At 34.8% G+C, this 15881-nt stretch overlaps 1 protein-coding gene across 1 annotated transcript in view; it reads left to right on the top strand.

Moving 5' to 3' along the window:
• The window catches only part of MMP16 (matrix metallopeptidase 16), a 191954-nt gene that overhangs the window by 101163 nt on the left and 74910 nt on the right, over positions 1 to 15881 (top strand). Inside the window, exon 4 of the mRNA XM_009276043.2 lies at positions 8479 to 8783. Within this exon, the coding sequence (XP_009274318.1) occupies positions 8479 to 8783 (305 nt within the window). The remainder of the gene's footprint in view (positions 1 to 8478; positions 8784 to 15881) is intronic.

Below are 15881 nucleotides of genomic sequence, written 5' to 3'. Positions count from 1 at the left end.
CTGGTGTAAGCATTACCTAGCAACAACTAAAACATCGGTGCGTTATCAACTTTGTTCTCATCCTAAATCCAAAACACAGCACTGTACCAGCTACTAGGAAGGAAATTAACTCTATCCCTGCCAAAACCAGGAGACACACTGATATAACTTCAGGCAATAGAGAACTGACTGTCTTGAGATTAGTATGTTGCATTGGCTGGAGTCCTTTATTGTTAATGTAAATGTAATGCATAGTTGGTTAGAATAAGAATGCCCACTTACAGCACTTTACATTTATCTGCATTTAAAATTTAAATTTTCTGTGTGTGTACATATGACAAGGCATGCATGGTCACCTACAAATATGTGTGTTTTTCTATCGCTCTGATTTGTACAGAGTCTGATTATTTCATTACAAGATTTTTTACAACAGTCTAAATCCTACCAGTTGTATATCTTCTGTACTGTCACCCAAATCGTTAATCATAATAACAAATGAGAGTGCTCGGTATTAAACTATGTGGCAACTATCTAGTAATCTTTCTGACTTTGAAGAATTTATAGCAATTCTTTACCTCCTGCCTTCCCTCTTGTAAAATGTTCACTCTCTCACTTTGACAAGACCTCCAGTGAACCAGAGCTTTGAAGTGAGTAAGCCTATAATATTTTTTGTAGTGAATTACAGACCAAAAGACATTTAAACTAGAAACCCCAAATTTTATTAGAATAAAAAATACAATATTAGTCTTTCTGAATTAAGAAATAACTCAAAGCAAATAAGGACCAAAAAAAAAAAAAATCTTTATATGCTTCTCCTCACCTGCTTTGTTCTTCCCATCAATTCCCTGCTTAAAGGCTTAATACCAGTTAACTGAATAACATTTTAAGTTGGTTTGTTCCCTAAACTTTTGATCATATCTCTAGCATGGCTTGTCTTCTCCATTTTTCTCAGTGCCACTTCTCAGTCTCTTTATAACCTGCAGGTTTCCAGCTGCATTTTGTGTCTTCCTGGCCAGTTGAACCTTGTAGTCTGAAGTGTGCCTGCTAAGCAAGCTTAATAATTCCTCCAAAGAAAGAGTGATTTCTCCCTCGTTTCAGTGTCTGCTACCCCTTCTACTTTTCTGGAAAACAAAGCCAAAACCCCACAAAAAAACACCCCCAAAATCAAGCCTCCCCACCCCAACAGAACAGAAACACAGACTAAACAGTAAAAAAGATGCCATCCATCACAGTTATCTTATTACAGACTGCACTCACCAGCTTTTCTGAACAGGAATGGTAATAGTAAAAAAAAGTATTTTGTGGACATACCCATTATTTTAAAAAGAGACCAACAGATAAGCAGAGCATGGAACTTAACAGCAGTTAATGGGTTTTCCTAAAATATTTGGTGATTTTTTTTGCCAAGGATTTTGATTGGAGTAGAGTAAGGCAAGCTTTTCAAATTTGCTTCTTTGTTGCTTATTTCAAGAAAATATTTAATATAATAATGTAAATGGATAAACTCTTGTTGGACTCTCTGAAATCCACAGACGTGGAGTTCTTCTTTGTATGCATCACTGCCAAATAGGTGCAATTCCAGTGCTGAGGGGAGCCCTTTGAAAGAGACCAAAAGCTACATTTACCACTTACTATCTGTCTGGCTACGTGGTCTTAGAGCATATCCTCAGATGCTCTATTTAAATGAAATAATTATCACTTCAGGCAAAACATGAAGACATTATTAATGGAAAAATAGAATTGAGATCACATATAAGTGCATTTTAAAATGTGTCTACTTATATTTTTACTCTAGAATTTTCTCTGTCACTTATTTTTTCCCCAAGAATTGCTCCTAGCACCTGTTAAATTTAAATTAGTTAATGTGGGTCAGAATATATTTCCTCTTAGATTGCCCCTGTAATCATGGGTAAAAGGATGAAAACAGATACATGTGACATAATATTTTTTCTACATTTCCATATTTTCAATTTGTAATTTTTCAAGCTGAAACAGTTCCTCAAAATTTCAAGATGGAGCTTCAAAGAAGTGACTTACTATGATAATTTACATTAATTGTGTCCTTTTTGGCCACATATTACATTTTGGACCTAGGTGATAATTACTTTTAGAAAACAATGTGTGCGCAGACAGTATCAAAATGCAGATTTCCAGTATTGGGAATGTCAGCATGGAATGGGCATTGTGCTGCATTAATTATACTCTCTCTCCCTCAGGGAATGTAGCTTTCTGCTTATTTGAACTGGTGAATAGGGTGTTCGTTAGAATTTCTGTTTCTAATGAAGTTACACAGCAATATTACTTACTGTATCTTTTCTGCCTGGTGTAGTTCATGCCGGTATACCTTGTAAACTTTTTTAGTTATATACTAACATGACTTTTACAAAGAGAGAAACAGAAAGTGATTATTTGAACCTTTTTACAAGCCAGAAGAGTATAGGAGTGAAGGAGAACATCTAGAGTATATGAAAATTATAGCCCCATTACAGAACTAACTACAAAGATCTTAATAATAGGATACATGTTCAATATGCCAGTAACAAAAAAAAAAAAAAAAAAAAAAAAAAAAAAAAAAAAAATTAAAATTTTTTTTAAGGGATTGTTTACAAAGACATTTATGAGTTTCTCTCAAAAAACAATCACCACCTTTTTTGCTAGGGAAGTAAATAATCCAGTACTTTAAAGAAGGAGCAACAATGTGAATCAATAAAGCAACCAGCTTTGTAAAAATAGAACATAAATGTTTATATGTCCTTTTTAGACAGACAATTATTTAAAGAAAGTCCTCCTCATCAGAATTCTGGGCATACTATTCATAATTTTAACTCCAGCAGTCAGTCATTGGTCAATTGCTCAGATTATTCAGTCTGCAGAACACTTTTGCAAATAAAATTGGAGAATGCTCTCTAAAAAGCTTTGCCTTGAATTACAACCATTACTTAGAACTCATAACAATTTAAAATAAAATAAAATAATAATTTAAAAGCTATTCTGCTTCATTTTGCTGTCTTGAGGAAGAAAAAAACCAATTTGATTGTTCAGGAATATGTACTAATTTAATTGGTGGAGGAAACTTAACTGTAGACGGTCAATGGCTTCATCCCAAACCAACTAGAATTAATTTAATCTTTTTCTTGACTTCAGTGGACATTGGGTCAAGCCCTAGACTAATGTATTTTTTGTTTCTCAACAAGTTGGATACATCCTGGATTTCAGCTCTCTAAAAACTGACAGAAGATGAAAGATTTGGACATGTCTAACTTTATGCTGTCCAGTTAAATGATTTAATGTTAGCTAGTATGCAATGAAAAGTCCTATCTGGCTTGTTAACAATAGACTATGTTATTTTTATGGTCTGAATGATCCATATTGTGTGGAATATGGAAAGAGAATTTTTCTTGGATGTTTGAAAGCCACACGGAAAAGTAAGAAAATACTGAATTAAGAAAAAACTTAGAAAATACTGTTGATTCAAAGTAGCAACAAGATTTTTTAATAAAATAATATTTTGAGTGTACTAATACAGAGGAATATTTAGAAAATATTTCCTAAATCAAGGAATTGCACACCTTATTAATCATACTTGTCACAAAGTCAGTATGTGCTGAATTTCCTTGATTTCAGTTTGCTCATGAAGGAAAAAGGTCAGCTCTGTGTTTATATTGAAATGATAACACAAGCTTTGCATTGTGATGACGTTCACACTGCACTATTTTTGAAATATATGGCTATACTATTTCAGCATCAAGACATGAGCATATTGTCTTTCCATTAAAAAAGAAAAGCAGAAATAAGGGGAAACAATGATTATCTGTTTTTTTCAGAGATGCCAAGACCTTCCTAACTTTAACAAATTTGTGAATAACTGAAATGTTTGAAAACTTTTCTTCAATATGCTAGCAATATTCTATGCTTTAATTCAGTTGTACCTGACTAATATATTTTGAAACATGCCAGAAGCACGTCCAGGATTGGGCTGCACTTTGATATAATTTTTTACCTATGTACATATAAGGCTTACAAGACATTAAGGCAGTGAAAATACCTAACAATATGCTCTAGAATCCTACCCTACCATTTTAAGTCGGTAACAAATATTGAAGTTCTTAGCTCCTCTGTATCACAGAGCACACAGTAGTATAGAAAATGCATGCAGATTTATATTGGGAAGTGATACCTCCAGATGTGGAAAGCATTCTGAGTGGCATTCATTCTGAGTGAAGAAATTTTCAGGGTTCTCTGAAAACAGATGTTTTCAAAATGACCCACCCATGAGTTGTTAGTATTCCTACTTACATGTTTTGCTGAAACTCTCATGATTTACAGTTGCAAATCTAGAAAAATAGTAATTTGTACTAGAGAGGCTACTTGTTTTCTACAATAAAGTTCTCATAAACTGTTAGACTACCATAGAGATTCAACCCTTAAGGACTAACGGGACAGGGATGCTATGATTCCTGACACTAAGCATTAGCTTTTTGGAGTAAGCATGGATGCAGAATTAGATGATAATTAAGGCTCTATTAAACATTCTTTTGTCATTATAACTGCATCTCCTACCAGCTTTCAATCAGAAATACCATAAAAAATACAATTCTAGTCAACCTGAGGATACACAGGAAAGTTTCCAGTATCTATCTACCTGATAACTGCTAGTGCCATTATAGGCAATGTTTAGGAATCTGAATAAAATGGAATGCTTCAGTTCCTGGGTGTTGATTTAAGAATATTTATTCCTCTGTTAAAGGTTTGTGCTTCCCCAAAGTCCAACTTAATAAAGTTAATGCTTGCCCTTTTCTTAAAGAACTATGTTAGCAGTTTTACACACCTTCGCATTTCTAACCTCTGAATGGAAGGGGGGAGGACATGTCAAATATACCTAATAAAGGGAGACTAAATTACTCTGTGGTGATTCTCAAATTTATGCAATGAAAAAAGTGTAGATAACTGTAATTGTGAGAGAGGAATCCTACGTAACAATCAATTAAGCCAATTAGTTATGCTTTTCCACAGTGTAATTAACAAAAAAATGCTCTTCACTATACGTATTTTTAGTGTCAGTCTTTTTCATACAAAATTTGAATGTTATAGAATATGAGTTCTCATTTCTTTAATATAACTGGACATGTTGAGCGTAAGATCCCAGTTCCTCTTTTTTTTTTTTGTTACCAGTGACAGTTACCACTATTTTAGGTGACTGCTAGGTTTAAGATGTAGAGCCAAATGAAATAGGAAAAGGGTTCATATAAGACTTTATTTGCTATTGCAGTGATATGTCTAAACTGAAGACTTTTAAGAGATGACTCCTAGAATCTCTAGTAGTTGGTACATTGTCTGTATGGATTGATCTTGTTACTGTGCTTCCCCTTTGGAGGTTATATGATCAACCCATGAAAGAAATGTAAAATAACTTGGATTTCATATGTCTACATTGGTGAATTATTCTAAGCAAAGTTCCCAGCTAGACAACTTCAACATTCATGTTACACATAGTATTGGAGTTTGCCCTTTTAGGATTGAACGTGGCTTGTGTTAAACACATTAAAATGGACAATCATTTTCTGAAATACTCTTATATTGGAATAACTACTGATTTATTTCATTTCTTTTAGAATCTACATTTTTCAGTATAATCTCGCCCTCTCCAGAAGGTTGTTTTGGAAGCCAGAAATCTGTCTTGTTTTAATACAGAATGTATGCTTTGAAAAATATTTCTTCTTGACAATGAATCTTGAGATGTAGGATGCTATTTCAAAAATAATTCAATAGCTGAATCCCCTGGAAAAGGTCTCCCATCATAGGTAATCACCCCTAGTTAATGTGTGCGAAACTAGCACAATGGCTCAATTTTTCATTTGTAATCAATGACTAAAACTGTGCACTGAAAAAGCAAGAAAATATAAAGTGATAAAGTTTAAAACATGAGTCAAACCCATTTAGACCAAGTAATTAATCAATTTACCACCAATACAAAATTCCAATCTGTTTTTATCCATTTCCTCATAACAGCATAAGACCATCCTTTTGCTCTATTTACATAAACCCAAGGTGTGACTTTGACCCATTACTAAGATTCCTAAATACAAAACAATAAAAAAACCCCTGTATCTTTCAGATGAACTTCTCCTACATCAAAATATCAGTTTTGCTAGACATATTCTATTTTCTGTGAAAGCCTGTTGATTCATTTGTTGTATTCATTAAACGTAGCAAATAACAGAGGCTCTAATCCTTCAATGAGCTGTGCTTGAGACAATTTACATGCTTTAGAGAGCACACTGCAGGATTGACTAAGAGAAAATTCATCAGCTTTGTAAGTGGCATTCTTAACACAGCAACAGGTTAACTGTTGTCAAGTTTTTGGTAGTGGCGGTGTAAGTGTGCCTTTGTGAGGTGTTTTGATTTAGTGCCACATGCCATTCTGCTTGAAAATACTGTACATTCTCAAGGGGAACAGGATGCGTAGTTCACAAACTTGCTAACTAAAACATCTCAAAAGAGTAATTCACAAAGGAGGGAGCTTTCAGAGAGGGGTTCTGCAGGGACTGATAGTTGGTCCAGTGCATCCAATATTTTTTTAATCAGCTGAAAATCAACACAACACTGATCATAAAATTACTGATGAATAAATAACTAGGAAGAAAGGGCATCCTACAAAGCAATTTGAATCACATGACATTTACAGCATATAGGGTAAGGCTATGCTTACAGATCAGAGGACTTTTTCTCTCTGATAGTGAGATCAGTACAGCAGTACTTTGTAGTTTTGACAGAGTCAGTTTCAAAAGAACATTGCAAAATTGGAGTGAATTCAATAAAAATCACAGAAAATATTTAATAGACTGGAGAAAATGTCTTATAATAAGAGATTTCAAACTTTTAATTTCAGAGAGACAACAAAAAGGTAATGACTTTGCAGTGCAGAAATGTCTTTTAAATGTCTTTTTTTAGGGTGAAAAATGTTCTTAAAGCTCATGTATGTGAAAGAGAAAAGCAGAACAAGGACCAATGATACAAGCCAGACAAATAAGAGAATAGGCACAAGTATGTAATGACTGGTTAAAACATATTTGGAATAAAAGTTCAAGGGAAGCAGTGGATTCTCTACAGTATGCTACCTTCTAATCTGTCTTGATATCTCTTTGTAACATACATACTAGCTAAAAAGAAATAATGCTTTGGTTAGACTAGCATTATTGGACTCAATACAAGAATATTTTTGAGTGGTAGTCAAAATAGGTAACTGTGTTTTCTACATGAACCTATAAACAAAATATTCTATATGTAAAGTCAAATCTATAAAATTAGGCTTGAAGGATTTATTTCCATTTATATAAATGTACAATACCATATAATCAAGCACATTTAATGCACCAAACAAATAAATCTTTCCAGGTTTATTCATGAAAATATTTTTGTTCTCCATTAACACGCCATGCTGTGTAAACGTACAAAAATCTTACATATACCCTAGAACTATGTAATTTCTGAAATTTGTGCTGGACATTCAGTCAAGCACATGTCAAATGAACAAAAAGCATCTGATTGCAGCAGTTTCAGAACACGCAAACCTAACAGTTTTTGCTGGCCATATGAATCGAGTAAAAATGATGGAGGAAATTGGATAGGTCTGAAATTGATTATTGCCATTCTTTTCTTGAATTTAATAATAAAAATAAAAAAGTTGGGGTTTTTTTAAGATTATTCCATTATAATTTACTAGTAACTGTGACTCTGAACTCAACTGTAATTCTGATGGTTTTTTGCCTTTCTCTTATGTGTGTCATTTGAAGAAGTAGTGTAGACTGAAATTTCTGTTTAAATATGTATTTCTGAATTAGCACATAATTGTCTTCTATAAAATTATTTCTCTGATTATTTTTACAGTTTTATGCAAGATTTATACAAGTAATCAGATCATAAAAGGACATCTTAGCCTGTATTGAAATAAAAAATCTGTTTCTGATAAGGAATTATCTATCCAGCTACAAATGCAACAAGAACTGTTTTTAAGGCTTTGTGAATACTGGTTGGTGGTCACAGTATGGAGCTCTGCTATTGTTAATGGACTGACTAAGAAGTTAAAATTTCATTTAACTGGAAACATTTTTCTTTTGATCAGAAATGACATGCCGTCCTTGAGCTGTGATGGGTTCTAATTGTGGTCCAGGAGGTAAACAGTCAGTGGTTGATTAATCTGGTTATCCCACTGTTAAGAATTTTTCATTTTTAAATATTTTTAATCTTCTAAAAATAAGATTTTTGTACTGCTGAGAGTAACCTAGCTAACATATAAGTTCTAGCATAAAGGGCTACAGAGATTGACAAAATAATTTTGCACCAGCTTGTTTAAAAATACTCTTCTTAAAGGATATAATGCCAGACTAGCACATTTTATTAAAAACACAGTACTTTTAATAATTAGGGGAAAATGGATGTAAGCAGTGTCACTTACCACTCTGTCAAATTTAATCTATTTCATGTTTCTCTTTCTTTCAGCATAAAGAACGTCACTCCAAAAGTAGGTGATGCTGAAACTCGTAAAGCCATTCGCCGTGCCTTCGATGTGTGGCAGAATGTAACTCCTCTAACCTTTGAAGAAGTTCCCTATATTGAATTAGAAAATGGCAAGAGGGACGTGGATATTACAATCATTTTTGCATCAGGTTTTCATGGAGACAGTTCTCCCTTTGACGGGGAGGGAGGATTTTTGGCTCATGCATATTTCCCTGGGCCAGGAATTGGGGGAGACACTCATTTTGACTCAGATGAGCCATGGACTTTGGGAAATCCCAATCATGATGGTAAGAGAAGATTTCAGTTTAAACAAAATAAATAAATGGCATGAATTTTCAGCTAACAGAACTATTTCTGTGCTTCCCTATCCCTAAAGTCACATAGTTTTCTTTCCTAAGTTCACATTACTTTAGAAATATCCTCAGTTGATTGGTCTATTAGAATCTTAGGCAGAAAAGTTTCTGTCTAAATCTAAGTTACAGTATGAAAACGTGTTTCTCTTGAAAAACATTGAATTCTTGTTAGGAACCTTTGTGTTCATTCAAACATTGTACTGTTGAATGTTTACATAAACTACTTTCATTTTGAAATTTTTTGCCATATAGAGATTATTTAGGTTTAGGGAAAATGTGGAATGTTCTTAAGCAGTGATATAAGAGAGGTTAAGAACAACTGAGACTACCTACCAATACAGTAGATACCTATGTACATAAAACCTAGTCTTCTCCAGTTTTTCCTTATGGTGATACAGTGGCAACATTTGAAGTCAACTCTTAAAGATGCCATTCCAAGAAGAGAGTTAGTGTTTCCCAATATCTTTTGAACATCTTTTGGAATTGTTAATTCCAACAGTAAATCCAATTTACTGAAGTTGCACATTCTCCGTAGTCAAATAAGTGACTGCATAGTGCAGTTGACATACCTAAAATTTACCAAATCAAGATTAAAGATACTCTTTAAAGTTACTCTTCACAGAACTATAATCTGGCCCTTGCCAAGCTCCAAGTTCATGTGACTAAACTACTGCCATTATCTAGGAAACCTAATTTAAAGCTAGCCTTTACATCTCTGCAGAACAGTATCGAAGAAGAGTTTTTGTGTAGACATATTCTGTGTCTGATGCTTCGACAAGTTTTGGCTCCAAGCAGCCTCAGTTGTCCTAGTAGATTTCTCTAAGCCAGTTACATAGAGTTTGAGAGAGTCTCTTCAGCAAAAAATTATGCACAAAAGAGGATGCACAGATGCACAAAGAGGATGTTTCTGGCATACAAAAGACAATAAAGATGACAAGAAGTGCAGAACTGTTGTATTTCAATGTTACACTGAATTTGTGAATGAGAGGCTTTATTTAATTCCCTTCCTTTCCCTTTCTCACCTGAGATCTTCCAAGTAAAATTCAGAGCTTTTTATGTAGCAGTATTTGTAGCCTGGAGTTTGCAACAAAGCTTTAAGTTAATATTTCAGGAGTATAAATACAGTATTGTGACTGTTCTAATGGTGCAATACTTCTGTTGTGCCAGGGTCAGTGAAGCAAAAGCAGTGTACTGCACTGTGAAAGCCCTTAGTAGCAGAATGGGCTCAAGAAGCTTATTTCTTGTGGACCAAGCCCTAGATTCTTACTGGAGCAAAATCTGTGGTATTGCACTGCTCATATTTGCCCTCTTCACAAGTTTAGCTCAAAGAAACAGTGGGAATCTTCTGTTTGTGCAGTTCAGGTACATAGTCAGTCACAGCATTGTGAGGCTAAATTAAGGTGTTTTTATGGGTCTCAGTGGGAGAGCAACACTGCACAAAATCTTCTGTGGTTTTGGAGCTATTCCTTCAAGCACTCAGGAAAATCTACAGGCATGTATATGTTGAAGTCAAGGTGTCAATTTAAAATGTGATAACTCTTTTGGAGCAGTTCCACATATGGATACTTTTAGTCTGTATGAGAGTGTGCAAACTTCTGGCTATCTCCTTCTCCTTTAACTTAAATAATTTTCAGAGTGCAAAAAGGCACTCATGTCCTTATATGCCTTTTTGTGGTTGAGTTTTGTAGAGAAGTTTTCAATAGCTATTTCTTGTATTAGTGAATTTTAAGATATTTTGAAGGAAAAAATCAAGTGAAAGTAAAATGATACTATTACTAAAAATATGCTTTTATGTATCTTAGAACATTGAACTTTTATAATAAAAAAAGTTTTGCTGTCTATATCATGAAGATTTAACAGGTATCACTGGAAATTTATTCTGTAAATTTAATAACTTACGTATTTTGGTGTGCTCATATATACTTTTTTGAGGGAGACATATTTCTGTTAGAATGGAATAGTCAAGGTGGAAAACCCAGTACATTTTATGACTGGAAAATTTGTGCAAATACACGACGATTAAAATAAACATCATACCAACGCAAGCTTTTTGAAGAATTTTGGCAACTCCTAGTTTCACTGTTGAGATGGTATGAACCATGGATCTTAGGTCATAGCTATTGTCCAGAGAAATGCCTTATGCCATTGTAACTCTAGAAATGGCAATGTATGTGCAGTTGATCTGTATACACAGAGTGCCTATTTGTCTGATTGGTGACTTCCAGTTATGAGGTAGGCCGAGTTCTGCTGATGATCTTACTGCATTAGCTTATGTCTAGGAATCCTGAAGGAATGTCCAGATTTTTTTTTGTGACTGGAAAAAATTTCTGGGTGGAAAAAGAAGACAAGCATGCCATTTGGGATTGACAGGAAGAAAAGACTTACAGCTCTCTTGGGCTCCCTATCATCTTGAACTCAGTCTCAGAGCACTGAAAAGCAGAAGGTTGAAAAATATATTTATGATCTTAGCTGGGAGTATTTTCCCCAGGTAAATGTCATTTTTTTTAAAGTTCATTGCTCCAATAGTCCAATAGGCATCTTCATGTAATGTTATTAGAAATCCAATAGAAGGGGGAAAAGATCTGGTGATTTATTTTTAATTTTAAATTAACTCTCGCCCCAAAGGGCTGATTTTCTCTGATTCCTACTCTGTTATTCCAGAGTGATTTGAAAACACAGACCAACTTGGTTATTTAGCAGCAAAAATGCAAATATAAGATCCTCTTGAAAAGTACTAGCCTCATTCTCCACCTTGTACTGTTTTTCTAAAGAAAACGATTTGCATGCTATCTACCTCAGAAAAGACAGGGAACTTCTTGAAATGCTTTCATAAACTGTTGTCCTTTTTAAAATAATTTTCATTCCAAAAAAAGAAACATATACAAATTCAGTATTCTGAGTATAGTTAATTCCTAAGGTAATGTATCCGAACTAGTTAATTGCAGTGTCTTCATACTTTGTTTGGGTTTTGTTTTGTTTTTTTCTTATAATGTTTGCTTGATTTTCTTGTGTTTTGCTTGGTTTTAATAATGTTCTAGACTAAAAGGACAGTTCCAATAGAAATACATCATGTCCACAGTGCAGTGCTGCTTTCCTTTGTTCTCAGTTTAGTGGTATGTTTTTGTGGATCACAGACCTAACTTATCAATCATGTTCTGGGGAAGAGATCTATGCTTTGACTCCTCCCTCATTCTGAAGAATGAATAAGGCTCTTGTAGGAGTAAAGACTAATGGGCCTGTCGCTCAGGAAAAAAACTCCTATCATACAATTTAACACTTGCAGGCTCTCTAAAATGATGTATTTCTTTGCTTTCATAATACCCTGTAAGCAGGGTACAGCTGGTACTTTAACTCCAGCTGAGCTGTAGAGGTCTTTTCTCTGAATTTCCTTCCATAGTGCTGCAGGTGATGCCAGAAGTATTGGCCAGAAAGAAGGACAAGAAACTTACCATCACAGGGGAGTAATGGAAACAAGGACAGAATTTCTTTTGCTAGGGAAGGAGGGATATACTAGAGGATAAAAGGTATTTGGGTTTTTTTGCAAGGTAGGGAAATGGTAGTCTTCCAATACTTTGGACAAAGTATTTGTATGCATTGGACTGTAGCCTTCCTCCAGTCAGCTTTTGTGTTCCACTTGTTCTTTTAGGACATCTACTTTTCAGGCTGTTCTGTGGGAGTAGGCTTTTTCACCCACAGTAGACCCCATTTCCTTTATGGTCTGCCTACCCAGGCTTCAGTGTGAGATGAGAGCCTTAGGCTTGTAAATTGTTTGGGACAGGATGGTTCTTCATGCTTTTTCACCCACAGTAGACCCCATTTCCTTTATGGTCTGCCTACCCAGGCTTCAGTGTGAGATGAGAGCCTTAGGCTTGTAAATTGTTTGGGACAGGATGGTTTCTTCATGCATCTTATGAAGTACCTTGTGCTCCTAGGCAGCCTCGTTTCTGGTAATGCTTGGCAACTATGGTAGAAGAGGATGGAGGAAACAAACATTGAAGGTGAAACACTGTTCAGGAATAGCAAATCAGAAAGGATAGGAATATCACTGGAAAACATTCCACAATATGTACACTTAAAGGCGTAAAAAGAGAAAAGAATAAACAGGAGATAAAAATCAAGTTTCATAAGTAGCTATCTGAAAAATCAACACTTATTAAGAAAAACTTTAAATCCTTATTTTCTTCTGAACTTAAGTGCTGGAAAGAAAAAGAAGTGGACAAAAAAAAAAAGAAAATGAAAAAATCTTAATATACCAGTTTTGAGGCTAGGGAGAGATTTCATTGTTCCTATGACTCCAATCCATTTGGGTGATACATACCACCTTTTTCTGAATGAAAAATTTATGGACAACGAATAATGTATCTAAATCCAGAAAAGGACAATGACTTCTTGCTAAGAGTGGCAATATTTTGGAGACATTGTATTGTCAAAATACTCAACAAAAATCTTTTTCAAAGTATTTTTTTCAATTGCAGTATTTCCAATCACTGTGATGAAACTCAAAGTCACTGCCAGGCAGCAGGGGGGATAGGGACTGTCTCTGTAGTAAATTTTCTAGTAGCTAGCAGAAAAATCCTATCCTATGCTCTGTCTTCCTGTACCAAAACTGAAAGTGGTGCTTTTATTAGCCTTAACAAGGTTCTCCCACATATGCCTATTATCTTCATCTGTCCATTATTAAATCTGCAGCATTGAAATTTTTTGATGCACTGCAATATAATTAGAGCTAGAAGTGTCAGATTCTAGTAGAACAAGTAGTGTGCTAGATTTCTGGAAGATCTGTTTCATTATGGAGTTGTTAAGCCTGAGCCTATAGTCTCCTCCTCCCTTATCCTCCAAGTTACTGCAGCATGACAGGCCATACACATTCACAAGGTCTTATAGATAAGATGCTTTCCCCATCATAAGACTGGCAATTATTTGTTTCTATTTATATTCTCCATATTTTGTTCTAACTTTGAGCAACAGTCTTTTGAAAGTTGTTAATAATATCTGCTGAGCATAGATGTTTGCTACTGGAAAAAATGGAAGGTGTATTTCTACAATGACACAATTAGGAATAGGACTTACCTTGCAACTCTGTCTTGTTAATAGCATGTAGCAATAAAACCATAAAAAATTTTCAGTAGGCCAGTTTTCCTATGTGTACTTCAGAAAATTAGAAAGAAGTCAAAACATATATTATATACAGTACTCACTAGATTTTATTTCATTGCCTCACTCCTGTGACTGAAGGTTGCCTATGATCCCATAACAGAACTTCGAGAAAGAGAAGAGACAACATTTGATCTAAGAGCTGCTAAATGCAGTCTACACAGTGTGGGCTGCTTCTGAAGTGAAGAAGTAGATATATGTCCCTTATTATAGGATCATTAGCTGCTGTATTTTGGAAGAGAAGTGTTATTTGCTTGTTTGGTTTTTTTGTTTGTTTGGCCTGTTTTTTTTTGAGGAATTCCTTGAAAAACCTTGGAGAGGACGAGAACTATTCTCAGTTTAGTTTGTAGTTTTCTCAGTAATTTAAAAGCGGACAGTTTCAAAAGCTAAATGAATCTCAGACCCTTCCCCATTTCTGAAGTAAGACCTAAGAGAGGGACAGCTGAAGAGTCTGAAAACAGTCTTCTGAACGGTGACTTCAGATAAAGCTGTCTCATCTATAGAAATCTGTGTGTCTTTACTAGTTCTGTGGGCAAATCCCAAGGGCCATTTCATGGATCAAGTTTGTGTAACATTCTGATATTCCCTGGCAACCCAAACCCATCAAAGCCAGGTTCCTTAACTAGCGACTACGCTCAGAAGTTTCATGTTGGCAGATAATGGCAGGGAAAGAAAGAAAAGAATGTGATGAATTTTGCAGTTAATAGTCACTGCTACCTGCATGTTGAATGAAACACAGACTATTCCTATCAGTTGGGAATAATGACTGAGATATATCTGTTCTTCTTCCTCACTGTTGCCTTACATATTTTCCACCAGTCTCTTTTCCCTGGATTTATTGCATGATTTATTATAAACATAATTCCTATTAAATATAGGAAAGTTGTCAGATGAAATCCTAAAAATTATGGCAGAGAGAGCAGAAAGGAAGACATTCAGAGAAGGGGCCATCATGGATGAAGATATATACACTATGTTCTAATAGAGAGCAAAATCCATTACTAATACATATCATCATATATTTTATGGATTCTTAATTTATATCTTTCCTTTCTTCACCTGAGAGTGTGTGAAAACATTTTTGCTATCTGTCAGAAGGTAAAGATCTCTAACTTAAGGCATAAACTCTTGCCTCTATTTCAAAAAATGTATTGGTTTATCAAAATTGAATTCACATTTGTCTGGCTACATGCACTTAAGTTAGTTTAAACCTTGTTTGAAGCAGTTATTTTTTCTGGGAAATTACTGAATGCATCTAAGCCTATTTAAGGGAGTGTTAAACCAGTTTGAATGGAGAGTGCACTACTTTTAACTAGATTAATTTAAGATTGACCTACTTACACGAGTGCAGCTTTTTAAAACAGAGCAAGATTTAGAAGTAGCTCTTGGGGAAAACAAGGATTTCTTGGGAGCTTAGATTTCAAGCACATTAGACATGATGCTTAATGTACCAATTACTGGCTAAACTCTGACCATAGAACTGTGTCTTCCAGTGGCAGAAAATATTTGTCAAAAACTAAGTTTAAGTTCTCCTTAGATAAACACAGTAGATCCGTAATGGTAGTTGGATACTCTTATCTTCATATTCATATCTTTTAGAGAAATAGAAATCAAACTAAAATGCATGATTTTTTACCTTGTAGCAAATTTACCAAGGCAGCTACTATACCATACTGAAATTCTGCAGAAACCAGTTCTTCCATCAAAGAATATACAATAAATAATAGCAAGTGAAACTCCATTACAGAAGTAATAGATGTTTTCAGTGTACAGTTACATTTAAATGTAAGGAGAATATTACCAGAGAGTACTGACATTCATGTCACTTCGGCCACAACAACCCCATGCAGCGCTACAGGCTTGGGGAAGAGTGGCTGG

Source organism: Aptenodytes forsteri, unplaced genomic scaffold (assembly GCF_000699145.1).
Source record: "Aptenodytes forsteri isolate BGI_AS27 unplaced genomic scaffold, ASM69914v1 Scaffold433, whole genome shotgun sequence".
Taxonomy (NCBI): Eukaryota; Metazoa; Chordata; class Aves; order Sphenisciformes; family Spheniscidae; genus Aptenodytes; species Aptenodytes forsteri.
Note: the sequence above shows the minus strand (reverse complement) of the source record. Positions and strands in the feature narration are given on the sequence as shown.